This window comes from Oryx dammah, unplaced genomic scaffold (assembly GCF_014754425.2).
Source record: "Oryx dammah isolate SB20612 unplaced genomic scaffold, SCBI_Odam_1.1 HiC_scaffold_27, whole genome shotgun sequence".
In the NCBI taxonomy this organism is placed as follows: domain Eukaryota; kingdom Metazoa; phylum Chordata; class Mammalia; order Artiodactyla; family Bovidae; genus Oryx; species Oryx dammah.
In genome coordinates, this window is record NW_024070211.1 from 118,385,594 (window position 1) to 118,413,512 (window position 27,919).

The 27,919-nt window shown below is 39.7% G+C and overlaps 1 protein-coding gene across 5 annotated transcripts in view; it reads right to left on the reverse strand.

The window, feature by feature from the left end:
- Positions 1 to 1,681: 1,681 nt before the first annotated feature.
- The window catches only part of ZNF385B (zinc finger protein 385B), a 480,885-nt gene continuing 454,647 nt past the window's right edge, over positions 1,682 to 27,919 (reverse strand). For 4 of the 5 annotated variants that reach the window (XM_040227730.1, XM_040227729.1, XM_040227733.1 and 1 more), the window contains 4 exons: positions 8,936 to 9,181; positions 7,735 to 7,913; positions 4,605 to 4,706; positions 1,682 to 3,196 (listed from right to left, as the gene is read on the reverse strand). In XM_040227730.1, the coding sequence (XP_040083664.1) occupies positions 2,978 to 3,196; positions 4,605 to 4,706; positions 7,735 to 7,913; positions 8,936 to 9,181 (746 nt within the window). In that variant the 3' untranslated portion in view covers positions 1,682 to 2,977. Of the gene's footprint in view, positions 3,197 to 4,604; positions 4,707 to 6,861; positions 7,066 to 7,684; positions 7,914 to 8,935; positions 9,182 to 27,919 lie in introns of those variants that run through there. The other variant, XM_040227731.1, reaches the window with a different exon arrangement.

Here is a 27,919-nt window from a genome sequence, read left to right on the forward strand (position 1 = left end):
GTCTGTTGCCACATTTCACAGCTGCACAGACATCCACTGGCCTTCATATTTTAGAAATGAGAATTTAGCTCCTACTTCAACCCCTATTTTGAAGGGGTTGTGAAAAAAAACTGACATAGTCTGGACTTAAGATGGAGGAAAACAGAATCTATAATAGCCACAGGAGGCATTAGTGGTAAAGAATCTGCCAATGCAGAAGGCACAAGAGATGTGGTTTCAATCGCTGGGTTGGGAAGACCCCTTGGTAGGAAGTGGCAACCCACTCCAGTATTCTTGCCTGGAAAATTTCATGGACAGAGGAGCCTGATGGGTTACAGTCCATGGGGCCACAGAGAGTTGGACATGGCTGAGCACAATAGCTATAAAGCTACTACCAGTTCAGTTCAGTCGCTCAGTTGTGTCCAACTCTTTGTGACCCCATGAACCTCAGCAGCCAGGCCTCCCTGTCCATCACCAACTCCCGGAGTTTACCCAAACTCATGTCCATTGAGTCGGTGATGTCATCTAACCATTGCATCCTCTGTCGTCCCCTTCTCCTCCTGCCTTCAATCTTTCCCAACATCAGGGTCTTTTCAAATGAGTCAGCTCTTCGCATCAGGTGGCCAAAGTATTGGAGTTTCAGCTTCAACATCAGTCCTTCCAATGAACATCCAGGACTGATTTCCTTTAGGATGGACTGGTTGGAGCACCATGCTACTACCACTTCCCTCAAAATTCTATAACAGAATAGTAGATTAAAGATGGCCAAAAATTCTTTTCTCAAAGTGAATAATCTCCTTCCCTTTGAATCTAGATTGATCTCAGGGACTTGCTTGATCAATAGAATGCAGCATAAGTGACATGCTGGGAGTTTTGAGACAATTTTATAGGAAGCCTTTTGACTTCCACCTAGAACGTCTTCAAATGCTCTCTCTGGGAGCCCTGAATTACTAGATAACTACCTGAGACCACTTAGCTGGGAAGACCACCCAAAGGCCCTTGAACTGTTCCAGTAGAGTCTAGCTTCCCAGTCCCTCCATCTAGGCAGGCATACGAGCAAAGCTATTTTGGCCTCCATACCAGCCCATCTACCAGCCAAATACTACCCAGGGATCTTTTATGGAGGACTCAGGAACAGAACATCCCAGCCGAGCCTTGATAGAATTACTGACCCCCGAGATTGTGATATGATAAAATGGTTTTATCTTAAGCCACTATGTATTAGAGTAGCTCATTAAGCAGATAACCAGAAAAAAACAAGGATGTATTGCTCTTTACACTTAAAAACAGAATGAAGTGGAAGAAAAGAAGGGTTGGCTGATTAGAGAAGGTCAAAGGGGAGAGTGGAATCAGTTTCTCTAAAAGGAGATCATTATTGTGTTGGACTTGAATAAAAGATGAGTTCGGGATTTAGAAGACTCAGGGAATGTTTAAAAACTATGTCAAAATTTTTGGCAGACTGCTATTGTGATTTTGGGTCACACTTACAACTCTGGTCCAACTTCTTAGAGATTCAGAGGGAAAACAGCAGTAAAGTCTCACTTCATGCAGATGCTGTGAACAGTAATGAATAAACATGACAAATAAATATGCTGAAAAGAAGAAGTGAAAATGCTAAATACGTTAGAAGCAATCTTTACACCTACTGAAAACCCTTCATCAGATGCGTTCAAATTGGAGGTGTCTCAGGAGAAAATAACTTTGAAAATACAAACAGATTTTATTTTTTGTACTTTTATTGAAAAGGTACATTTAAAAAAATACACAGACATTTTACCATTTACAGATTGCAGATACAGATGCTCTAAAAGAGTTCATTTTATTTTGCTGTCTTATACCTCTTGCCCCTGATATCACAAACATTCCAGTCTTGTTGATATCAGCTTAGAAATGGGGGCATTGGGAGCATGACCTGCAACAGATTCAGTGAACAGAAAGACAGATTGTTCAATTATAAATTTTTTTAATCTTCTGTACATTATTGCATTGGGGAGCCACAAAATTATGTAGCATCATTACAAATGAAAACAGGTTAAAAATGAAGATGATGACATGGAAATACATAGATTCATTGTCTTCTGGCAGAGTGCACGAGAGGTGCAAAAATGTGCAATTTAGGAAGCTCTTTTCCTGTTTGTATACATTTGCTTAGCAACTCAAAACTGATGAGGAAGCTCCAAAATAAGTTAAACAAAAATAGCAGACAGGTAGTAATCAGAGCTATGTTATATGGCTTTCTATTTTGTTTAAATATCACCAAAGAAAATGTAAAACAAAGAAAATACATTACTTTATCTTTTGTTCTCTCAAAGAGAAAATTCAAAGCTACTTTGCTTCCTAACATTTACACAGCAACTAAAAGTGTTAATTCAGACAAGAAATACAGATCTAGTACTACACAGGATACACAGCACTTGGGTCTAAAACAGTACACGATCCCTGTCAACAAGAGTACACCAGAAAGAAAACGCGGTGATCCGTTGGTAAGATGGTATCCACAAGCAAGCACTTGTGTTCATCTATTTTTGTTCCACACTAAAATGTGCCCAGTTGGATTCCAGGATTATTTACAGACGTGTGAGGAAGACCCTAGTTTTTCAAGTCTGTCAGGAAAATATTCCATATTGTTTCTAAGCCAGATCACACCCATGGAAAAATTGTCAGAGAATGATATATATGCACATATATATTTTTTTCTGACAAACACATTTGCAAGAAACTCAGTGTTTCAGATACACAAATTGAATGGGTTCGGGCAGGGGGAGGAAAGAGGGAGACGAAGCTTGTGCTGCTCAGATTCCGAAATTACAGGAGCGCCCCCCGAAAAACACTCTTGAATCTCAGTGACTTTCTCTTTGGAGTCAGGGCTCAGGGTGGTATGCTGCATTCTGCAGCTGGGTGCGGCACTGCAACTCAAAATGCTCGAATTGCTGAATCCTTTTTTGGCTTTCCTGCTCTACTTCCCTATTGCCTCAACCGTCTGGGGGCTTGCGGAACATCAGTACGGGGCGAAGAGGATGGAGGCGGGGGTCGCGCGGATGGGGCCGTGGCCCGGCCTCAGCAGAGCCGGAGGGATGGCTGCAGCCTGGAAGAGCGAGGCTGATGGCCGGGGTGGCAGAGACAGTGCAGATGACACGGCAGCCGCCGCCGCCAGGGGCGAGGACAGGAAGGCCGGGGCCAGGGGCTTCATCATATCCTTCTGGAATGCAAGTTTTGCCTAGGAGAGGGAGAAAACCAGGAGTGGGGTGGGGAGAGAGTTTTGAATGATGGCAGCACTGATATATTTTCGTAAGTAAAAACCAACATTCAGAAGTCAAAATTTAAAAATCTTGACCTGTCTAGATTATTTTCACAAAGCTGGTTGCAAAGTCTCTTGGCATATCTTAACTATAATTTGTTTCCATTTCAACTCTTGTCTGGTGGTCTTTGCCCCTGGGCACTAGGTTCGTGGGAAAGCCTCTATGAATAGATACTGAAGCTATTTTATGCTGCTGCTTACAAGGAAAAACCAAACATGCCCAGAAGGTTTCCTGTGTAGATTGTGGAGGAGCTCCATTCAAAATTCTGGCTTGTCTTAACCCATAATGAGGCTTTTAAGAGAATGTGCCTTACCCTTCACCTCACATTGAAAAGGCTGCACTAGGTTAGGTAGCTGGAGTTCGGGACACTGGGGACCCATGAGGAGTCAAGAAGATACAGTCAGTTTATACCTCTCTGGCCACTTAAAAACTATTCCCTGAAAATCTGCAGCTAACTCAGAGTTGTCATTGGTAATGATTGTAAGTGGGCTAGAAACTATCTCTATTTAAAAGGAATCCCAGGTGGAATCTTCCTGTGAAGTAAGAAATCAATCCTTAATCCCTCTCTTTTGCAATCAGGAGGAGCTTTGCAAGCTGGATTTGCTTAATGCTCGTAACACCTGCTTGCAGCATCCATGGAGCTTTGGAAAAGCTGGGGGTAATGTCAGTATCACCTCCAGCTGGCCAATCCCAGCTTTCAGCCTCAGACAGAACACCACATTGGGCTAAGTCCCAGGGAGATTAGGAAATCCTTCCATCTGGGTATTTATATGACATCTATTGGTGGAACCCACTGATATTTTTGCAAAGAAACTGAAAATAGCACATATTGAGAGCAGGTAAGACAGGCTGACTCTCAACGTGCCTGCTAGACAGGGAAAGAGAGAAGAATATACACAACCCATGTGCTTTGGAAAAAGAAAAACATCCCAGAAAGGAGGAGGATATTAAATAGATGCACTTCGTTTTTGGAAAGTAGTCCCTTTCCCCAAGTGTAACATGCTCCAAGATTCCTCAGGCATCACTGCCCTTCTTCCCAAGACTAGACTTTTCTTTATATGCTAAAGAACGGAATCTTCAGAAAAGATCCTGTGAACAGTAAGGTACTGGCCCCTAAAGAGGTTCAGTTTCTTTCTTCTAAGCAATCTATCTTCAAGGTGTCCTACAGAAGGGACTGAGTTCCTTCTAAATTTCCTCTCTATGAGGGCTATTTAAAGTTAAAACCCTTTCAGGACCAATTAGTCCCTAGACCCTCCTTACCCACAGTCTCTGCCCCAGCCAGCAAGGCTGCCCCACAAGACAGGTGAGCAGGCAAGGTGAACTTACTGCTAAAATGCTTGGGCTCCGCTGGAGTTTGTTGTAAGGGCTGTATTTCGGCTTTAATGGCTTCCCAGCAACTCGATCCTTATGCCTTCGGCTAGAAATATGCTGAAAAAAGTTTGATGCATTAGCTGAATCGATGTGTGAGTTTTATGCTATGTACAATGTATTTCCTAAACAGAAAAATATGTCTGGTTCCTGAAAATAGGACATGCTGAGATCAGGTGAGGAGCTGGTTCCTCCGTTCCCGGTTCCAGGCCCCTGGTTCTGTGGTGGCGTGGGTAAGATCACCACACTCTCTGAATTAAGATTTGCTCCCCATTATATTTCAACGCCTCTCTCCCTTTCCTTTCTCTATGGCACTCCTTGAACTTTGCCTGGTATTACCACTGTTAAAGAAAGGCAATGCAAAAGAATGCTCAAACTACCACACAATTCCCCTCATCTCACATGCTAGTAAAGTAATGCTCAAAATTCTCCAAGCCAGGCTTCAGCAATACGTGAACCGTGAACTCCCTGATGTTCAAGCTGGTTTTAGAAAAGGCAGAGGAACCAGAGATCAAATTGCCAACATCCGCTGGATCATGGAAATAGCAAGAGATTTCCAGAAAAACATCTATTTCTGCTTTATTGACTATGCCAAAGCATTTGACTGTGTGGATCACAAGAAACTGGAAAATTCTGAAAGAGATGGGAATACCAGACTACCTGACCTGCCTCTTGAGAAATCTGTATGCAGGTCAGGAAGCAACAGTTAGAACTGGACATGGAACAACAGACTGGTTCTAAATAGGAAAAGGAGTACGTCAAGGCTGTATATTGTCACCCTGCTTATTTAACTTCTATGCAGAGTACATCATGAGAAACGCTGGACTGGAAGAAATACAAGCTAGAATCAAGATTGCCAGGAGAAATATCAATAACCTCAGATATGCAGATGACACCACCTTTATGGCAGAAAGTGAAGAGGAACTAAAAAGCCTCTTGATGAAAGTGAAAGAAGAGAGTGGGAAATTTGGCTTAAAGCTCAACATTCAGAAAAGGAAGATCATGGCATCCGCTCCCATCACTTCATGGGAAATAGATGGGGAAATAGTAGAAACAGTGTCAAGACTTTATTTTGGGGCTCCAAAATCACTGCAGATGGTGACTGCAGCCATGAAATTAAAAGACGCTTACTCCTTGGAAGAAAAGTTATGACCAACCTAGATAGTATATTCAAAAGCAGAGACATTACTTTGCCGACTAAGGTCCGTCTAGTCAAGGCTATGGTTTTTCCTGTGGTCATGTATGGATGTGAGAGTTGGACTGTGAAGAAGGCTGAGTGCCGAAGAATTGATGCTTTTGAACTGTGGTGTTGGAGAAGACTCTTGAGAGTCCCTTGGACTGCAAGGAGATCCAACCAGTCCATTCTGAAGGAGATCAGCCCTGGGATTTCTTTGGAAGGAATGATGCTAAAGCTGAAACTCCAGTACTTTGGCCACCTCATGCAAAGAGTTGACTCATTGGAAAAGACTCTGATGCTGGGAGGGAGTGGGGGCAGGAGGAGAAGGGGACGACAGAGGATGAGATGGCTGGATGGCATCACGGACTCGATGGACGTGAGTCTGAGTGAACTCTGGGAGTTGATGATGGACAGGGAGGCCTGGTGTGCTGCAATTCATTGGGTCACAAAGAGTCAGACACGACTGAGCGACTGAACTGAACTGAACCACTGTGACTAGGGGTTTCCCAGGTGGCACTAGTGGTAAAGAATACGCCTGCCAGTGTAAGAGATGTAAGAGACACAGGTTTGATCCTTGGGTTGGGAAGATCCCCTGGAGGAGGAAATGGCAACCCACTCGTGTTCTTGCCTGGAGAATCGCATGGACAGAGGAGCCTGGCGGGCTACAGTCCATGGGGCACAGAGTCAGATGGGACTGAACAGGCATGCGTGCACCACAGTGACTGATGAATCTGTCTCCCCAAGCAGACTTTGGGTCCTTGGAAGACAGACTGAAGCTCTACTATTTTAGAAGTCCCTGTTCAGCTGTAAGCTCCAAGTGACTGCGGTGCTCCTCGGTCTCTAACACCAAGCCTGGAATCTGACATGTAGTAATAGTAAGTGAAAAGGAAGAGAGTTAGTTGCTCAGTTGTGTCCGACTCTTTGCGACCCCATGGACTATAACCCACCAGGCTCCTCTATCCACGAGATTCTCCTGGCAAGAATACTGGAATGGGTTGCCATGCCCTCCTCCAGGGGTTCTTCCCATCAGAGAGATCAAACTCGAGTCTCCCTCATTGCAGGCAGATTTTTTACCATCTGAGCCACCAGGGAAGCCTGTAGTAATAGTAGGTGCACAGATATTTAGTACTAACTTTTTCTTTCACATAGCACTTGCATGTTGTATATCATAGGCATCCTATAAGGTCAGGAAATTTAACTATGAGCACAGTGAGAACCATTAATGTAGACTAGGGATACGGTCTATATCCCATAACAAAAATCTCACTGATAGAAGAGATCATGGTAGTAGAAGTGATGCAGGAAATAAGCCTGTTGAAAGGCATGGATCAAGCTTTCAGGATCAGTTGCAGATACTTGAATCTGAAGGAACAGTTTCTGAATGTAGTCAGGTTGTGGCGAATATCAACAGTAGCACCTCAGGTCTACCACCTCAGAGAACTCGTAGTGTTTGTAAAGGCAATTCTCATAAACAAGAGAGTGCTGTTATATATCCCTCAGAACTGGTACCAGACCAGGAAGCACAAGAGAAAAATACTTAGAGTTGTAGTGAGTGTAACATAACTTTTCTCCAGGACTCAGAACTCATTCGGAGAACGCAATGGCACCCCACTCCAGTACTCTTGCCTGGAAAATCCCATGGACGGAGAAGCCTGGTAGGCTGCAGTCCACGGGGTCCCTGAGAGTTGGACGCGACTCAGTGACTTCACTTTCACTTTTCACTTTCATGCATTGGAGAAGGAAATGGCAATCCACTCCAGTGTTCTTGCCTGGAGAATCCCAGGGACAGCGGAGCCTGGTGGGCTGCCATCTATGGGGTCACACAGAGTCGGACACGACTGAAGCAACTTAGCAGGGATACGGTCAAAAGGATACCCAAGCAACAGTGACTACTAATTCAGGGTACATTACCTGTTTGAGTTGAATTTCTGAATTAACGTGAACATCACAGATTTCACAATGAAATGTCTTGTTCTGTAGTCCTGACCCCTTACTGCCATTCTGCATCTTTAATCTTGATCCAGGTCTTGGATAGGACTTAATTGGACCAGCCCCATTACGAGCTTCAACCATAGTCTTGTGTTTAGATCCTAAGACAGAAAGAAACATATAGTAAATAGCTATTTAAGAACTATATGAAGCTCTTGAAAAGTTTACCTTTAGGTTGAATTTCCTAAAACTTTTTGAAAGGACCTTTTTAATGCTAATCTGGTGCTTCCCAGGTGGTGCTAGTGGTAAAGAAACTGCCTGCTAATGCAGGAGACGCAGGAGACTCAGGTTCCATCCCTGGGTCTGGAAGATCCCCTGGAGGAGGGCATGGCAACCCATTCCAGGATTCTTGCCTGGAGAATCCCATGGACAGAGGAGCCTCATGGGCTAGGTCCCCACGGTTGCAAAGAGTTGGAGACGACTGAAGCAACTTAGCATGCACATAGATTTAACATATTTTCATTGAAAAAAAAAAAAAGAAAACCATGAGTATATAATAAAGAAAATATGAAAATATAGAGAAGCATAAGAAAATAAACATTATGTCTATTTTCACCACCAGGAGATAAATGCTGTTATCATTTTAGTGTATTTCTTTTCAGTTTCTTTTTTTAGTATACTAAAAAAATATATTTTCAAAATTGGGATCATGCAAATTAAATATCCTGAAAATTTCACACATCAAATCATATTTTCTTGTAATTTTACTGTAATGGCTGAGTAATACATTCTATCATCCTGGGTTACTATAATTCGTTCAACATTTCCCTGCTGAGGGACTTTTAGGTTGCTTCCATTTTTTTCTCTTAGGAGTGTGTTGCAGTGAACATTGTGTATAGAGAGATATTTGTCTTCATTTCTGTCATTTCATCATAATGAGTTTGGGGAAGTACTAGATGCTTTTGAGAAAATAAAGAACAGAACAAATTTTATCTCCAAGCTGCTTCTGCCTTGCTGTTTCTAAAGTTGTTATACCATACTTTCTTAAAATCATTCCTTTGAATCAAAAAAGTAGAGAAGACTGAACAAATCTAATGTCTGAACAACAAAGGATAAGGTATTCTGATGGGAAAAGCTGGATCTTGTTATGAACATTATTTTAATTCAAACAGTAGCTGCTAACCTGTGTTGTGTGCCTCTAGCTGTGACAGGGAGTTCACAGCCACTTTGCATAGTGAACAATAAAGCAGTTTTTTGGCTTTTTCTTCTTCTGATTCAGAAACAGTACCAGGCGCTCCATTCGTGCTCTTGGAGGGAGAAGTGGCTGCTGCAGGTGGCAGGGCTGTTGTGCCAGGTTTGGGAAGAAATGAGCCACCTTCAGAACTTGATACTTGATTGGAAACGCTGCCTTTTACCTTCCCTTTTTCTTCTAAGAGAGACACACAGAGACAATGTTAAGGCCTCATATACCATAAGGACAGACAAATTGACATAAAGGAGTTAAAAATAGAAATCTGATTTCTGCATGTAGTTTTTGAAAAAATTTTATTTTATATTGGAGTATAGTTGATTTACAATGTTGTTTTAGTTTCAAGTATACAGCAAGTGGCACCCGACTCCAGTACTCTTGCCTGGAAAATCCTGTGGACGGAGGAGCCTGGTAGGCTGCAGTCCATGGGGTCTCGAAGAGTGGATACGACTGAGTGACTTCACTTTCACTTTTCACTTTCCCGCATTGGAGAAGGAAATGGCAACCCACTCCAGTGTTCTTGCCTGGAGAATCCCAGGGATGGGAGAGCCTGGTGGGCTGCCGTCTATGGGGTCGCACAGAGTCGGACACGCCTGAAGTGACTTAGCAGCAGCAGCAGCAGCAGCATACGGTAAGGCGATTCAGTTGTACATATACATATATCCATTTTTTTTCAGGTTCTTTTCATGTAGGTTATTACAGAATACTTAGTAGAGTTTCCTGTGCTATACAGTAGATCCTTGTTGTTTATCTCTTTTATATATGGTATATAAAAGAGATATATATGGTATATATATATGGTAGTTTGTGTATATGTTAGTCCCAAACTCCTAATTTATCCTTCCCTACCCTCCACCTTTCCCTTTGGCAGGCAGAAATTTGTTTTCTATATGTAGTTTGTGTGTGTGTGTGTGTGTGTGTGTGTGGTGCAGATTTTAGTTGAGATTGATTGAAGAAAGAACTCCATGGCTTCAGTTCCCATATCAGATCACTGGAAGGTCATGATGACTCCTGAAACATGACTTTGTTCTCCCACTTGCAGCAGGTAACTTTCTGTCTGATAGCCCTGAGTTATAAATTTTGTCCCTTTAATATATAGGGAAACCAGCTACCTTCCAATCTGATTAAATGCTATGATGGTAACATGAAATAAGGCATGCAATGGCAGTTTCATTTGACTACTCATGTTTTAATTATGACATGGAGAACATAAAGTTAAAATTCAATTTTTATACCAAGTTAAAATTTTAACCTTGGGGAATAGGGCAGAGGGGAGGGAAGAAACATAGTTAATTTTGGTTATGATTGGTTAAGTTTTTGCTGCTCTTTGAATAGGCATGCAGTTTACCCAAAATAAACGATTCAAAGATTCTACTCATTATACTTATTAACTATTGCCAGTCTGAATCATAAGTTTTAAATAATGACATTAACCACAAGCACAGTATGAGGATTAGCCAAATCATTTACAGATGTCTTGGCATTTTGATCATGTAGCTACTAAATGTTTATAATCCTCAAGGCCCATGTGCAGGCTATAAGAGAGGTGAAAGTGACTTTAACAGAGTCTAACACTTCGGAGTTCATTTGCTGTTCAAGACAGACTCTGTTCAGTGGCTCCTTTGAGAGAGGAGCTGGAGCTTCTGAGGCAAATACAAAATTCATCACAAGTTTAATCCTAGTAGAGCCTTGCTCTTAGAAAATGTCTATAGATATGCTGATAAACTCTCATTAAGAAAGAGAGAAAGAGAATTAAAACTGAAAATTTATTTAACTGCCCTAACCATGTACCATGGACTTGGATGACCAGGAAGGAAGGAAGGATGAAGGAATGATAAGGTTCTGGGTGTCTCTTCTGTATTTGGGGCAAACCAACACTTCCACACACATCAAAAATGAGGGGAGATGGTATTTCTGCTTAATTGATTTAGGGATCAGCAGTTGATTTCCATCCCTTTTTCCTGAGTTGGATTCATCAAGGTCAAGACTAGACACAGCAGGGATACTGTAGATAAATTTCAACACCTGGGTGGTGTTGGAATAAAGGAAAGCTCAGATCCCTTTTAATCCTTGGTTTCCACAATCTCTAGTCCTTTTCAGAAAGTTTATTAAAACTTCAGGATACCATGAAGTATGATGGAAAAGATCTCAGGCTTTTACTACACTGACCTGAAATAGTATGAGTGAAGGAAGTAAATCAGTCTTCCTAAATGGTAATAGTAAGTAAGTTAGATTGAAGATTATTTCAGGCCTGGTATTCTCTTGTCTATAAGGATCCCTCAGATTGAATTTGCAATTTTCTAGAACTCACAAAGCAGATATGCAGATGATAATGGCAGAAAGTGAAGAAGAACTAAAGAGCCTCTTGATGAAAGTGACAGAGGAGAATGAAAAAGCTGGCTTAAAACGCAACATTCAAAAAACTAAGATAATGGCATCCAGTCCCATCACTTCATGGCAAATGGATGGGGAAACAGTGACAGACTTTATTTTCCTGGACTCCAAAATCACTGTGGATGGTTACTGCAGCCATGAAATTAAAAGATGCTTGCTCTTTGGAAGAAAAGCTATGACAAACCTTGACAGCATATGAAAAAGCAGAGACATTACTTTGCCAACAAAGGTCCATAGAGTCCAAGCTATCCTTTTTCCAGTAGTCATGTATTGATGTGAGAGTTGGGGCATAAAGAAGGCTGAGTGCCACAGAATCAACGCTTTTGAACTGTGGTATTGGAGAAGATTCTTGAGAGTCCCTTGGACAACAAGGAGATCAACCAGTCAATCCTAAAGGAAATCAACACTAAATATTCACTGGAAGGACTGATGCTGAAGCTCCAATACTTTGGTCATCTGATGTGAAGAGCAAAGTCACTGGAAAAAGACACTGATGCTGGGAAAGACTGAAGGCAGAAGGAGAAAGGGGCAACAAAGGATGAGATGGTTGGCTGGCTTCATCAACTCAATGGACATGAGCTGGAGCAAACTCCAGGAGATAGTGAAGGACAGGGAAGCCTGGTGTGCTGTAGTCCATGGGGCTGCATAGAGTTAGACATGACTTAGTGACTGAATGAAACAAAGCAGTGAAATAATTCAGTAATCTTTTAAGATTTGTTTCTATGGTATTACTCAGTTTCTTGTGATGGGAGCTTAAGTTATTGTGTAGCAAAATCCTTCTTGGCTTCAAGCAACTCATAAAATATTTTATATAAATTCCTAAAGAATCTGACATGTTTTAGTCATTTAGTCATCACTCATTCTGTCTTTTATTTATATTAATTTCCCTTATGTTGACCTCCCCTCTATACTCTTACATAGAACTTTATAATTTACTAAGTGCTATCACTTACATTATCTTTTAATCTCTTACAACAAACTTGTGAAAAACATAAGGCTGAAGATTATTTCTCCCTTAAAAATGTGGAAATGGGGGCTCATTAATATTCAAAAATGCCCCATAGATTAGTAGGTAGCATCAATGAGCATGATCTTTTCTGTAACCATTCACCATGTAATGTATTAATCTTCCTGCACAGAGAGGACTTCACGTGGCATTAACATTATAAGAGGCATACATTAGTCACCTGGAGATGTGAAAAAGCTATTTCTTTGTTTTACAATTATAGCTTAGTTTTAAAGCATATTTACCTTAAAAATATTTATGGTATTCAATAATCATCTGATTCAGGGTACATTGAGAAGATGGACAAAATTATATCTTTGTCCTCTGTGTCCCTATTTCTGTAAGAAAAAGTACACAGATTTCCTTTTTACATCTCCTTTTCAAAAGAGGTCATTTACTCATTAACAAGTGCATATTAATAATATGCTAACTGCTGACAATGTGCTAGATACTGAAGAGCATAGTTCTGATAAATAAAGTAGGTATAGAGTTTAAAAAGGGCTTCCCTGGTAGCTCAGCTGGTAAAGAATCCACCTGCAATGCAGGAGACCCTGGTTTGATTCCTGGGTCGGGAAGATCCACTGGAGAAGGGATAGGCTACCCACTCTGGTATTCTTGCCTGGAGAATCCCCATGGACAGCGGAGCCTGATGGGCTACAGTCCATGGGGTCACAGAGTCAGACATGACTGAGCCACTGAACTTCAAGCATAGCATAGACTTTAAAAAAGTAATAGCTTAGCAGAAGATATAAGAAATTCACTCAGAGATCTCTAATTTATGACAGAAACTGGCAAGAGGCATGAGAATCTAGAATTGAAAGTAATTATGTTTGGTTAGGAAGGAATTTTTCATTAAGGAAGTGGCATCTGTCTAGGTTTTGAAGATGAGTTTTGAAGGTCAGATTTAGAAAAGCATGGAATGGAGTGGAAAGGAGCAGGAAGTGAATGGTTAGAAGTGGAAATGTGAGGGAATATTTAGGTGTTGGAAAGCCTGGGGTTTCCTGGTGAATACATGGTAGGTCAGCAGAGAAAAGGGCAACAGGTGTAATGGGAGATACGAGGGTGGATTGAGTCAGAAGGCAGAGAATAGTTTAAAACTATTAAAGTAGATACTGCTGCTAAGTCGCTTCAGTCATGCCTGACTCTGTGCGACCCCATAGACGGCAGCCCCCCAGGCTCCCCCGTCCCTGGGATTCTCCAGGCAAGAACACTGGAGTGGGTTGCCATTTCCTTCTCCAATGCATGAGAGTGAAAGTGAAGTCGCTCAGTCGTGTCCGACTCTTCGAGACCTCATGGACTGCAGGCCCACCATGCTCCTCCATCCGTGGGATTCTCCAGGCAGGAGTACTGGAATGGGGTGCCTTCACCTTCTCCGGAAGTAGATACTAAGGATAGCTGTTTCCCTTTTAAAAAGTTATGGAGTGTTTAAGATTCACAGTTTCACATTTAGATAATTTATGTTTTAGTTTGCATGCCCTAGATAGATCAGAGTCTTAAACTTTGAGAATATTAGGAACATATTGACTTTGGAAATGTATAAATGGTTTCATCATATTCAGGGGATTATGCTGCTGGATTGATACTAGCTAGTCAATAAGACAGATCCTAAAATCGGGAGTCTCTGATGCAATAGTTTGTTTAAATTCTGACTTTCTTTCTAGATGTGTATACTTATAAGCATCAAAGCCTAATTTTATTATTCTCATTTTAATGGTTAGATATTTTTATCAAAGTCTGTTATTTCTCTTCCCTTACTGACATTTTTACAGCCTTATTTTGTGTATTTGAAAGTTTAATTAATGAACTGTTTACTTTTGTTTCTTTTAATAAAGATGCATGTTCATCTGGAACTTCTGGTTAATATGAATTCCAGTTTCAAGTATTCCCTCACCTAATGTTAATTAGCAGGTTTTCTGACTGTCTTAATTATTTCCTGATTACTCAGACTCCTTTCTTAAGGTTTTATCCTGCAGGATTTTGAAGCAAAATTTGCTAAGCTACATCAGAATTGCCCTTTATAACAAATATCCATAATTTATGCATCCAAATGAATTTAGTTTTTCAAAGTAGCTTTCTTGAAAGGTCCCACTCTGATTCACTTATTTTCCAAAGCTCAAAACATTTTGAAAATCTCTCTTTTTGGAACATTTTCATTTCCAGTTGATAAACCAGGTGAAAGAAATCAGTTTTCAATATTTGTGTACCACTTTTTTTTTTTTACTCCAAAAATTTTACTTGAATTGACCCAGCTTAACACTATTTTACTTATATACAGCCTCAGAGCACAAATACTCTGACATGGAAGATGAAAAGAACATGTAAGAATTCTGAAATCAGTTTTTAGAAACTAATACTGTTGGTAATTAGAAGAGTCATGTCCATTTACAGGTCTTGATTTTAAAAACAAAATAATATTCTATCTATATCATAGATCTTATTTTGAAGTAGAACTTTGGAAGCTATAATCAACTTTTGATTTCACACGAGGTTTACTCTTGAGTTTAATGTTATAAATAGAAGTTTTTTTCTAATCAGGTATCAATGGCTTCAATAACAGATAACAGATATCAATAACAGTTACATGCAGTATTTTATATGATAAATGCTTGATATGGAAAATAAAGTTAGACAAACATTTAAAAAAATTAAATTCGCCCATGATTCTATCATCTGAAATAAAAGTCAATAAACTTTTTTCTGTAAAGCACCGGATAATAAACATAGTGGGCTTTTAGGCCACACAGTCTCTGTTTTAACTTGTGCTAAACTTTGCTGTTATAGCAGGAAAGTAGCCACCTGCACATGTGATTATGGCAACCCACTCCGTGCCTGGAGAATCCCAGGGACAGGGGAGCCTGGTGGGCTGCCGTCTCTGGGGTTGCACAGAGTCAGACACGACTGAAGTGACTTAGCAGCAGCAGCAGCAGCACATGTCATTCAGAAAAAGAGGCAGCAGGCTAGATTTAGCCTGCAGGTATCAGTTTGCTGATCCTTGATTTGGATGGTTATGCTTTGATATCTATTACTCTACATTATTGTATATAATAGTGTATATGAATAGACAGAAACATAATGTTCTATTATTAACATTTGTCACTTAGCAATGTATCAAGAATATCTTTCCATTTCAATAAATATAGATAGAATTGGATCATGATTTATAACACCAAATGATGTATACTTACATGGATATACTATATTTAACAAATCTTTTGATATTTAGGTTATTTCTGGTTTACACTTTTACTATTGTTAAAAAGATACTGAGTAGGAATTCTTTTACCTGGGAATGAAGCCCACAACCCGAAACTGAAAGCAGTTGGTATCAAGTAATTCAGTACCTTAGAGACAGTCCTCAAAGAACCCCCAGACACATACTGGTAGCATTTAAAGATAAGGTAGTAGACTTATCCTGTTACCAACACCCTATCACCTACCACTTGGACTGTATAGGGATTGGAGGACTTGCTGGCATTGTAAGTTTCTTGTCTGGTTGGAGGCTTCTGAATCCAGACAAATAAGTAAAGCTAGATAAGCATGTAACAAGGGGACAATGGTATTTCATTCCCCCATCATACGACTTTAGGCCTTGGTGATCTGTCCCTCATGCCAGGTGAGGTAGAGGAAAGGAAGGCTGGACAGAGATGAGGCTGAGAAAAGGTGGCCAGGCTTGAGCCTTGCCATTGGTACAGACACAAGAGGGCTGATCATCAGGACCCTGGCAGTAAGAGCCTGCGGAGTGGACCTTTGGTGGCCAGGACTGAGGAAGAATTGAACCACGTGGAGACCTTACACATGGTCTTTGAGAAGCATCTGGATACCTGCCATTGCAGAAGGCATCAATAATTGTCCTTAAGTACCAAAGTATTTGCCCTCCCTTCCATTCCTTCTCCCATCCCTAAAGATTGGAAAGGGCAAGAATCAGAAATGATATGATGGGGAAGAAGGAAAGGGCAAGCTATGTCTCTTCCCGTGGTCCAGTCTGAGCCAGGATGAAGGCAGTATTCAGCTGGATAAGAGCCTGAAGTTGCAGATAAGACCAGACTTTCTTCTGCTATCTGACAATGCCTTTGAGGAATGAGAAAGGAAGATTCAACAGAGTATATAGGCAATCATGTTTGTACGCCACTGAACTCACATATACTCAATAAACAGCACTGTGTACAGACAGCTCTGTATACTTGTATTATAGTTTCCTCAGGAACTAAACTTTGAAGAGAAATTTTGAGACAAAAAGCTTGTGATGCACATTGCCAAACTGCCCTGCAGATGGTTATACAAATTAATACTCTTAGAGCTTCCCCTACAGGTGCTTCCCTGTACCTTTACCAGCCTAAGCATCCATTGTTTTTTGCCAATATGACAGATGTAATACAGTACCTCACTGTCAATTTGATTTTCATTTCTTTTTATACCAAACAGGTTGAATATGTTTTAATAAAACTAATGATTTGCATTTCAAAGTAATTTTTTTAAAAAAATTCTTATTTCTAAAAGGGAACAAAACTCTTGAGCTAAATGCATTTTTAGGAGTTAAAATTTTTACACTAAATATGTAAACTTTACCATAATAACAAGCCTCCTCTTATATACAAGCAATATATATACATATCTGTGTGCTCAGTCGCTGATTCATGTCCAACTCTTTGCAGCACTATGGACTATAGCCTGCCAGGCTCCACTGTCCTGGAATTTTCCAGGCAAGAATACTGAAGTGGGTTGTCATTTCCTACTCCAGGGGATCTTCCTGACCCAGGGATCAAACCCAGGTCTCCTAGGTCTCCTGCACGGGCAGGTGGATTCTTTTACCTCTGTGCCACCTGGGTAGCCTATATATATATATATTTTTTTTTTAATTGAAGCTTGTTGATTTACAAGATTGTGTTAGTTTCAGGTGTATAGCAAAGTGATTTAGTTATACTTACATATGTATCTATTCTTTTTCAGATTCTTTTCCCTTATAGGATATTACAAAATATTGAGCACAGTCCCCTGTGTTAGACAGTAGGTCCTTGTTGGTTGTCTGTTTTACATGTAGTAGTGTGTATATGTTAATCTCAAACTCCTCATTTATCCCCCCACCTTTCTTTCCACTTTGGTAACCATTAGTTTGTTTCCTATGTATGTATACGTAACTAATATTGTTAAGCTGGTTGAAGCAGTGTTCTTAGAAGCTGAATTCAGAGGCTCAATCCTTATTTCAAGAAGTTTACTTTCATGTAAAACAAACAAAAAATGACCTAGTAGATGTTCCTGGCAGTTATAGCTTAGAGTGATAGCAAAAGCAGCCGTAATAATCACAAATTAAAAGCCAGTACTAGTTGAATACTCTCTATAGACCAAGCAGTATGGTAAGAACTTATGTTCATTATCTCATTTATTTTTCATATCCTCTAATGAGGTACTGTTAACTATCTGTGCCTTTTCATTTCTTTTTTATTGAGGTATAACTTATATACTGTAAAGTACACAAAGTTTAATGAATTTATACCTATGTATATATTTGTGTCCCCTTCATGGATCACAGCCATGTCATGGTGAAGGGGCTTGCATAACTCAATGAAGCTATGAGCCATGCTGTGCAGGGCCACCTAAGACAGATGGGTCATAGTGGAGAGTTCTGACAAAACGTGGTCCACTGGGGGAGGGAATGGCAAACCACTCCAGTTTTCTTGCCATGAGAACCCCATCAACTGTATAAAAAAGCAAAAAGATATGACACAGAAAGATGAGCCCCCGGGTTGGCAGGTGTCCAATATACTACTGGGGAAGAGCAGAGGACAGTTACTAATAGCTCCAGAAAGAGTAAAAGAAGAGGGTGGCAGAGGATGAGATGGTTGGATAGCACCACCGACTCAATGGACATGAATCTGGGCAAACTTTGGGAGTTAGTGAAGGACAAGGAGGTCTGGTGTGCTGCAGTCCATGGGGTCACATATTCGGACATGACTTAGTGACTGAACAACAACAAATACATTTATGTTAACCTAAGATATACAGAAGATATAAGATATTAATATATAAGATACAGAGATGTAGAATGTTTCCAACCACCCTGGAAAGGTCCACTGGATCCCCAATCAGTTGATACTCCCCTTCCCTTCAAAGATAACCACCATTCTCATCTCTATCAACTTAGATCTGTTTTGCCTATTTTTGAACTTCATATAAATGGAATTGCCCAATATATATTATTTTATACTTGTCTTCTTTCATACAACATGATGTCTGAGATTCATCCATATTGTTGCACATATTATAGAAGTTTGTACTTTTCCTGATGGTTGGATAGTATTCATTGTATGACTGTGCCATAGTTTATTTATCTACATTAGTATTAATAAGCATTTGAAATGTTTCAATTTTTGGCTATTTTGAGTAATGCTACTATAAACATTATTAGACATGTTTTTGGTAGACATAAATATTCACTTATGTTTCCTATCTATCTCTCTACATATATATTTATCTTTAGTAGATTCTGAAGAGTTTTCCAAAATGGCAGTACTGATTTATATTTCTACCAGCAATGTATGAGAATTCCAATTGTTCTACATTCTCTCTAATAAGTAGTATCACTATTTTCAGTCCTTTTGATTTTAGCTGTTCTGGTGGGTGACTAATGATATGGAACATCTTTGCATATTATAGGCTAATTGTATATCTTCTTTTGTGAATTGCTTGGTCAAATATTTCCTTCATTAAAAAAAATAGATTGTAAGCTTTTTTCTTAATGATTTATAGGAACTGGAGTCCTTTTTCAGATACATGTATTATAGGTTATCTCCTCAGAGAGTGGTACGCATTCCTCTCTCTAATGTTGTGTTATAATTACAATTTGTTCATAAATAAAAAATAACCAAGTCTTAGACAGACTAAATAACTTCCCACATTCATTCAGCTACTAAAATGGTAGAGCATGGATTCAACTGCAGGCTTCTGAACCCTAAGCCAGTGCTTCTTATTGCTCTTCTGTCTCAGTCTTCTGTCTCAGAATGTTCAGTCTCAGTAATACTTTTTTGAAGGCCTGATATTGTTGAATAAAGGTAAGTGAGTGGACTGAAATATCTTTATATATCTTAATTACATGATGCCATATAAACATAGCACATTATAGGCAAAATTTGCTGAGAACCAGACAAATAAGTCTGTTTTAATAAAGTTTCTTTAAGGTTGCAAATTTGCATGAAACCTAGGAAACCTTCTTAAAGGCATATCTTTTGCTTCTGTGTTTTCTTCTCTGAGTTCTCACTTCTTGACTAATTTCCTAGAAGGGTTAATGGACTTCCACAAGAAGGTTATGATGCTCTATGTGAAGTAAAAATGTCCTTGCATTTTTGTTTTTGATAACACATGTGTTGGTTTATCAAGTTGTACAAATAACAACTAAAAATATTTTATGCCACTGAGAAATGGCAAAGATTTAAAGATTATCAGAGAGGGAAAGATAAGATATAGTACCTGCTTGATTGAAATGTGAAGCAGCAGAACCATTCTGAGACATATGTGAAGTTCACACCACTCTACCAAGTAAGTCCTACCTAAGAATACATCATAAGGAAATAACCATCTACCTATCCAACTAATTTAATAATTATTGAGTACCTGTGACATTATCCTAGGCACTAAAGTTAGAGGTGAAAAGACCAGATATTTGAATCAATGAAATTAATTATCTAGTGGTGGAACCAGAAAAGTATATATATATATTTATACAAATATACATATACTTTTATTACATGTATATACATTTATAAAATGTATGTTAAATACATATAAGCAGGTATAAAGCATGTTTATATTATATATATAAACATATATAAAAATGTGTATAATATATACATATATGTATATACATGCATATATATGTATAATGTGTATATATATATATATATAGTCTCATAGTATTAAGGGTACTAAGAAAAATAAAGCATGGCATGGTAATAGAGTCATTTCAAGCCTGTCTAAAGAGGTAATATTGACAGACCCTTGAATAAAATAGCAGGAATTCTGGGAAGAAGAGCATTCCAGGAAGAAAGAATAGCAAGTACCAAAACCTTAAAATGAAATGCGCAAGATCAAGGTGAGTGAGAAGAGTGAATGCAGGCTGTGAGGTGAAGGAGCTGATCAGAGGCCATATAGTTTGATAGAACATGAGAGAAATCTGGATGTGATCAAACTGTGATTTCTGAATCTCCCGAGGGGTGATCTGAGCCCTGTTTTCCTAAGATCATTCTCACTGGTATGTGGAGAACCTGTGAAAGGATAACACAGGGAGATGAGTTAGGAGACTACTGTAGTTGTCCAAGAGGGAGCTGATGGTTGCTTGGACCAGGGTGGTAGTAGAGAATTGAGCAGTATGTTTAGGATATATTTATGGGTAGAAACAACCAGACTTACTGGCTGATTAGATGTAGGGTATCAGAGAAAGGAATCAAGGATTACTACCAAGATTTCACCATGAACATTTGGTGAATGGTGGGTGGTATCATTCACTGAGATTAGAGATAATGGCTTTTAGGAGGGTGAGCAAACTTCCTGGTCTCTCAGCCAGGAAAACTTGGGTGTTTTTAGTTCTGTTTACTGATAAATAAACCTAAAGCAAGTGACTTAAGCGATTGGTGCCTTAATCTGAACATGTGCAAAATACCATCATTTTCTCCTTGGGCTCTAAGAAACAATACGATTGTAAAGGTAAGGCAAAGACTTCAGGCGGAAGACACAATGAAAAGTTAATAGTTTGGGGGTCTATGTTCAAGTGATTCACAGTTAATGAGATCAAGGTCATGCTCTGTTTCACATTTAAGGGCTGTGGATATCTAAATCTGTGTCTTGTGTTGAGTACCAAAAAAATGAGTACTGAAAAAAAATGTGAGCCAGTCTTTAGAAGTAAATCACCACAAGTGGACGATACCAGCTCACACCCCAGGCCCCAAAGCAATGAATTTTTAGGAGCAATAGTATTCATTCAGTTACATATTATTTTTATCATTATGGCTTCAAAAGACTTAAATTTTGGATAGAATTTTAATATAGAATTTTGCTTTCAGTGAAAATGCAATAGGTCCTCTGTTTATTGTGCAGTCATTTACCATTTGTCAGAGAGTTTTTGAAAAACTATGAGCCTTGCTCACTCACACCTATCAATGTCTTTCCAAGCCAAGCTTTCCAGAATAGCAAAGGAGTTCCAAATTCAGAAAGGTGCTCAGGAAACAAGACTACAATTTCAATAGAATCGTACTTTGTGCTTTCTGAGGGCACTGAAGGATACTGCTTGTCAGTTTTTACAATAATTTCCCATTTTACACTTGATACTGCACAGAAAAGATTAGGCACCAGAAGCATGCAGTGTAAGGATGGCTGGTCATACTCTTTCCTGTTTTCACAAGTGCCTTGTCCAACAACTCATTTTTATTTCAAAAAAAAAAAAACAAAAAAACACAAAAGAAATGCCTGGATTATAGCTTAACACTCATGGAAGCAAATTAGTTCACTTTGAAAAAGAATTCTGAAATCATTCTCTTCATTTTATCCATTTCTCAATGATGAGAAATGAATGGGTGTCAGTCAGAGGACCTACTTTCTTTGTGTGGTCTTGTGAGGAATGAAACTGAAAAGCCCAAGGGACTCCGCACCAGACAAAGAAACATGGCGGACCTGTATGTATGTCAACTCATGTGCTGCAGAAGACTTCTTAAGCCTCTGCCTCACTTGTCCACTTCTTATCTATGCTCTGACACAGTACAAATGATAGAAACCACCAACTGATGACACGTTTTAAAGTTTAAGATAGAATTCCATTAAGACAATTAATGGATGTGTGAGGGAGGGGAGGAAGCAGCAGCATACTAACTGCAAGATGAAGCCAATTTGGTACCTGGGAGTTCTTTGCATAACAAAATGTAATTAGAGATGTACAGATGCTGGAGCATCATCACTGTATCGGCAGATGCACAAAGAAATGTAGTCTAACAGGACTGCAGCTGTTAAAAGAGCAGGAAGAGAAGACCTACATTGCAGATAATGTTTGGATATAACAGTTTGCCTCTCTTTATTTATTAGATGTTTTCCTAGAAGGTGATGTGCAAAAAGATCTTGGAAAATCTAGTAATAATTTGAATATACTATTTAAAAGACTTTCTTTTTTTGGAAAGTAGAGCTCTTTTGGTAATGGAATAACAACATACACATTTTTAAATTCTATAAACTTACAGATTAGATTTGCTTAATTAGAAATATATATAGTAGAAAAGTTATATACCTGGAGAACATGTCAATAAATCAGACAAATGGGAAAACAAGTGATTCTATAAAGGAAATATACACAACCAGTCAGCTTGCCCAAGGCAGGTTTACTCTTTTTCTTAAGTCCTCTATTAACACTGCAAATCTCTCATGAGCAAATGTCTGGCCTTCCATTCCTGAGAAAAATGGCCCAGCTGGATGAATTTCCCACTCATGTGACAGTTTCTTCCCTGTGCACCTATTTTGTTTGCATCTCTGAGGAAAGGTAAGTGCTTCCACCTGGACTATCTATCTTTTAAATCTCTTCTCTCTTTCCTATAGCTCTATTTTGTTTCTATGAGGTTCTTTCTGTTACAAAATGCTAACATTTTCATGTTCCAAAGCCTCTGACTTGGTTGTCTCATGGAGCTTTCCATTTATCCTTTCTTTGGCACTGAACTTGCAGTGGTCCTGTGCAGTGGCTCTTTCCCGTTCCTCTCTCCCTGTCCATCCTTACCCATCTGCAAAAGCCAATGGTCTCTCTTTAGTATTCTCTTGCACTGGGCAGACAAGTTCCTTCCTGAAATGCTCTACCCACTTGATGTCCACTACCCTGCCCTTGCCTGGTTCTCCTTCAGCCTCAATAAAAGCTCATTCCAGGACTTGTTCATCAGTTCCTATTCTTCTGCCTGCCTCTAAGTGTTGGCATCCCTCAAGGTCATTTATTGTCCTCTTTGTGCATTATGTGATCTAATTCACTCCAATGACTTCCTCTACCACACTGACAGAGATTCCTAAAATCACAGGTGAAAGTTCTACAGGTTCATAAACCACCCCTCCTCTGTTTCCCTAACAGTCTGTGGACATATATTTCTGGGTATTTCCAACTCAACATGCCAGATACGGAATGAATGAGCTGCTCCACATAGGAACGCTTCCAAGAAGTGCCCACATCAATTGATGACCTTCCAGTTGTATTAGAATTGTCAGCAAAGACTCCTGAATTCTTTCCTCTTTTATCCTCTACATTTAATGAATGACCAAAATTTATTGATACTACCTCCTAAATACCTCTTCTGTAGCCTTATTCACCTTTTCATCCCATAGACATTTATTCAGCATCTACCATCTGCCTCTGCCTCATTTCAGGCCCCCATTTTATCCTCCTTGGATCATCATAAAACTTCTTTAGAGATATTGTTACTTCCAGTCTACTCTCCAAGTCTTTCCCTCTCAACCCCTGCTCTACGTTCTCATAATCTTCTTCATATAATTATATTTTGATCTCACACTAACTACAATGTTTCACACTTAAATTTATTACTGGGATAGAGATATTCTTATCGTCTAGAACAATGTTTTAATTCATTTTTGTGTCCAATATTCAGAAAACCATAGGTGGACAATAAGTTTGTTGAAGTAAGGAATATTTAACTCATTGCAGTGTTTTCTAGCCTCACAAGTAAAAATACTAGAAAAATCCACTGTTAACAGCCAAATCATAACTAGTGAAATGAATATAGATAGAATGGATAAATACATTTTAGCCATTGATTATGTAAAGTACTTGAATAATTATTTCCAAAGGTTTTATATCTATTTTTATATATGCATATCAAATATCAATGCATATATATCTTTAGGAATCCTACACAAACTTACATATAAATAATAAGCATGTACCTTTGCCAGAAAATTTAAAGTACATGTGAAAACACAAATATCACAAAAATATAGCCAGACCTCTTTGCAACTTAACTGGTGTCTGGGTCTCAGGAAGATTTCTCATGGGCTCTTTGTGTTTGGAAACTCATCAGAGGTTTGTAGCCCAACAACCCACCTGACCAATCAGTAGCCGTAAGCAGTCAGTAACAAATTATATCATACTATACTCATCTGAGTCTAACTCAATAGAGGAACTAAAAAGCCTCTTGATGAAAGTGAAAGAGGAGAGTGAAAAAGTTGGCTTAAAGCTCAACATTCAGAAAATGAAGATCATGGCATCCAGTCCCATCACTTCATGGCAAATATATGGGGAAACAGTGTCAGACTTTATTTTTGGGGGTTCCAAAATCACTGCAGATGGTGACTGCAGCCATGAAATTAAAAGACACTTACTCCTTGGAAGGAAATTTATGACCAACCTAGATAGCATATTGAAAAGCAGAGACATTACTTTGCCAACAAAGCTCCATCTAGTCAAGGTTATGGTTTTCCCAGTAGTCATGTATGGATGTGAGAGTTGGACTGTGAAGAGAGCTGAGCGCTAAAGAATTGATGCTTTTGAACTGTGGTGTTGGAGAAGACTCTTGAGAGTCCCTTGGACTGCAAGGAGACCCAACCAGTCCATCCTGAAGGAATCAGTCCTGGGTGTTCATTGGAAGGACTGATGTTGAAGCTGAAACTCTAATACTTTGGCCACCTGATGCGAAGAGCTAACCCATTTGAAAAGACCCTGATGCTGGGAAAGATTGAGGGCAGGAGAAGAAGGGGATGACAAAGGATGAGATGGCATCACTGACTTGATGGACATGAGTTTGGGTGGACTCCAGGCGTTGGTAATGGACAGGGAGGCCTGGCGTGCTGCGATTCATGGGGTTGCAAAGAGTCGGACACGACTGAGCGACTGAACTGACCTGATACTCATCTGAATTATCAACAATTACATGATTGATAAACTTACGCAACAATGCTCTTTAAGAAATTCCAAGCACTATGTCTTATGGTATTATTTAACTTTCCTCATCCTTTTAGATATCAGATGCAGGTTTTGTATCCTAGTGTTGATACCACTCATGACCAACCCAAATCCCTAAGACACATAATCGTTAGCAGGTGGCCTGAGACTGACCCAGTATACTCTGAGTCCTATAGTCGCCCATTTAGGACTCCTCCACCTAGAAGCCTCATCTGGACATGATCTAATTCCCAATGTCCACAAGGGTTACCCATGTAGTATACTATTGTCCGACTTATTTCACAACCCCTGCTAGTTAGCTCACCTGCTTCGATAGTCACAAGACTTCTCATTGGAAAATGTTCATCTCAGTGCCCCACTTGAGGGTGAATTGTTGGACCAGTTTGAAAGTGGAAAGAATAAGCCATATAGAATTCTCCATATGGCTTATGATATGTAAAATGAAGCAAAGGACTTGCATGACAAGCTCAAAAACACCAAAAAGCTAAGTACCGACATGGAAATGAAAGCTAGTTTATGAAATTCTCATAGCACTAAAATATTATACATTGGGTCAATATGATGCTTGCGGGCCCTTTTCATCTAATGCCATGTTACCATGGCTCTAGCTAAATTCCAGAAATCCTGTCTCTTCAAGCATGGTTTATCACTGTGAAGCTTGCTAATTCCTAATTAACTATGTTAATGTCTAATTTTCATATCTTGGCCTTTAGACTAATCCTGGAAGCACGGGAAATTATCTATAAATAAAAGTGACTCTACTGAATTGGAATGTGTATGCACTTATGATTTAAAAAAAAAGCGTATTTAAGTAACTTAGGATCCATCAGTCAGGTGGCTAATTTTGTAAGTTCAAAACAGGTCCTGTGCTGTAATTTTCTGCCAGGCTCAGTAGTGACTGAGGACATCCCTGCCCTTTCCATTTGAAAGCCTGTGTCAATCAGGTTCTGGCCAATGGGCTATACCCCCCTCGGTGATTTTGTGACCCAGTGAAATGACTGTCACTGCCCTCCTTGTCTGAGCACCATATGACACCTGCTCCATTGTCCCTTGTGCCATTTGACTGGAGAGTAGAAGCTGCCAGTCTCGCACTCAGATAACACAGCAGCATCTCCAAATATCTCCATGTTGGAAGCTGGCAGCTTACACTCTGTATCAGTGAGCTGGCACTGATATAGTGAACTTGTCACTTCTAAGTGAGCACAAAAGAGGGCTTATTTGCTAGACCTTGAATCTAATGAACAGCTTTCTCCTATTTTGTATAGTTTTCCAGTCATTTGACTTATACAATAGAGAAATCATATTTCGACTTCTTCAGGTTGAAAAATTGCCCCTTTTCTGATTTGTCACCAAGAGATGTGACACAGTTATTTCTGAGGCAGCTTTATTATGGAAAACAGAATAAGTAACTCATGTCACTCAAATCAAATCCCTCAGGGAGTAGGTCCAGTAGCGATTCAAAAGCCAGGAATAAGATTAAAAACTAATTTTCTAGGTGGAATGAGGAACAGGTTCTTTTTCTTCTAAACTAATGGCCCTTCCCAGAGGAAACATTTACAGGCACAAGGGGGACATTTGAATTCTCTTCCTCCCACCTTCTTCCTTTCTAAATGCAGACTTTAGGCTTAGCTTTGAGGCTCCAGGCAGGGTGAGGAGCATGCTGATGAAAGGTCAGCCTGAGAGGTACTGAGGAAACTTGAGTCCTCACCTACAATGTCTATCTTTACCTAATAGAGAATGTATAAAACATTGTCAGCCAACAAGTTTAGTGCCGTAGGCTGTTCCAAGGAGACAGGTACAGGCTTTTACTCTGCATGGACTTAGCTGGGTACTGCCTGCCCTAAGGAGACTGTGTAGACTTTCAGGGGCTAGACTGCCCAGGTTTAAGAAAACTACCAACTCCTCAAAAATATATCACTAAAAGGCAATCATATTTCTCCATTTCAAATCTAGCATTTGTACCTAAATTCAATCTGCTGCTTTATTGCAAAGTTGTCAAAACCAGCTTTATATTTAAGACATACAGGTTGTAGGAAAAAGGTCTGTCGACCAGAGAAAGTCTCCTTTAAAAAGGTGAGATTGATTTAAGAAGCCTGATCTCTAAAAGGGTTTGTCTAGGGTGTCTCATCATGGTTAGGCGTACTGCAACATGGGGGCTTATGACTGTGACCACGATGAAGTTGAGCAAGAAAGAGATATGACATTGTACTGCAGACTGTGAGCTTCCCAGCTATAATACAAAACAAATGACTAAGACTTTCTTTCCTGCCCACCTGTGCCCCAAGGTATATAAATCTCGTTAAGTCATTGGTTGTGGTGGTGGTTTAGCTCTAAGTTGCATCCTACTCTTGCGACCCCATGGACTATGGTCCACCAGGCTCCTCTCTCCATGGGATTTCCTAAGCAAGAATAGTGGAATGGGTTGCCATTTCCTTCTCCAGGGGATCTTCCCCATCCAGGGTTTGAACCAGCATCTTAAACCCACGTCTCCTGCACTGCAGGCAGATTCTTTACTACTGAGCCACCAGTAGGACACTAGAAAGGACGTCATAGAAAGGACGCTCCATCAACTCATTAGAAGAAGTTCTTTTGCAAG